Source organism: Myotis brandtii, unplaced genomic scaffold (genome assembly GCF_000412655.1).
Source record: "Myotis brandtii unplaced genomic scaffold, ASM41265v1 scaffold515, whole genome shotgun sequence".
In the NCBI taxonomy this organism is placed as follows: domain Eukaryota; kingdom Metazoa; phylum Chordata; class Mammalia; order Chiroptera; family Vespertilionidae; genus Myotis; species Myotis brandtii.
In genome coordinates, this window is record NW_005369636.1 from 108,811 (window position 1) to 109,755 (window position 945).

A 945-nucleotide genomic window follows, 5' to 3' on the forward strand; every position below is an offset into this window, starting at 1 on the left:
CTGAGCTATCAGGCAGAAAGCAAGCAATTCTTTTCAGGTTTGGGAAAATGCCATCAGCCATTCCCAACAGGTGACAACATATGTGACTCAGCCCTTGTTGAGTCCCCAAGTTCCATCAACCTTTTGATGAAACTCTTGCAATTATGACATGCTGGAATTGGCTTCTGGCAGAGGAGGAGAAACACCAGAAACCTGCCCCTCCCCATATGAAAAATTTCTCCCACTTGTGGGCATTTTAATGAACTTCCCTCCATGTGGCTTCAAGCTCCCAGCACACAGGCCCCACCTACACCCTTAATCTTCTCCTCTGCTCTTCTTCCGAAGAACTTGGCTTTCACAATGACAGGCTGCCTTGGGAGCTTTCCCTTCCCCAGAACTTTGTAGTAGCACAATTGCACCGCATCCATGAAAGGAGCAGCTCCAGTCTTGCTTTTGGCAGCATTTCCCGGTGTCTGCTCACTGACCAGGGTGCACAGTTTATCAGGATTGACAGTTGGGCCGAAGCTCTGTTTCCTCTTTAAGTGGTGATGCCTCCCACCAGCTTTCCCAAAGTAGCCTGGGTGATATTTGCCGACGTTCATCCTGGGATGATGCAAGCCACCAGCATTACCTTGGCCTCCCTGGTGCTTCCTGTGCTTGCCGATGCATGTCAGTGGCAGAGCTGCAAGAGCCGCATAGGAAATCTTAATCCCAAAATGAGAGTTCCCAGGAGAGTGAGCCTTTGTCTTCTTGGCTGCGCAGGTTCAGGTAGAACTTCTGTAACATATTCCTGGAGGAATGGGTGGCTCAAATGCCACAGAATTTCTCTGTTTTTACTGAGATTTAGACTCTCTTGGATAAATGACTCTTCATTTTCCGTATGCTCTTAGGACAATCTCCAGTGTCCTTAAATGATTTTTTCAAGTAATTGTCACCAGTTAAAATTGGTTAAAGTGAAACATAAAC

General features: G+C 47.1%; 1 protein-coding gene across 1 annotated transcript; it reads right to left on the minus strand.

Moving 5' to 3' along the window:
- Positions 1–260: 260 nt before the first annotated feature.
- Positions 261–581, minus strand: LOC102250764 (60S ribosomal protein L27a). The gene has a single exon (XM_005877279.1). The coding sequence runs from the start codon at positions 579–581 to the stop codon at positions 261–263; it is 321 nt and encodes a 106-aa protein (XP_005877341.1).
- Between the last annotated feature and the right edge of the window lie 364 nt (positions 582–945).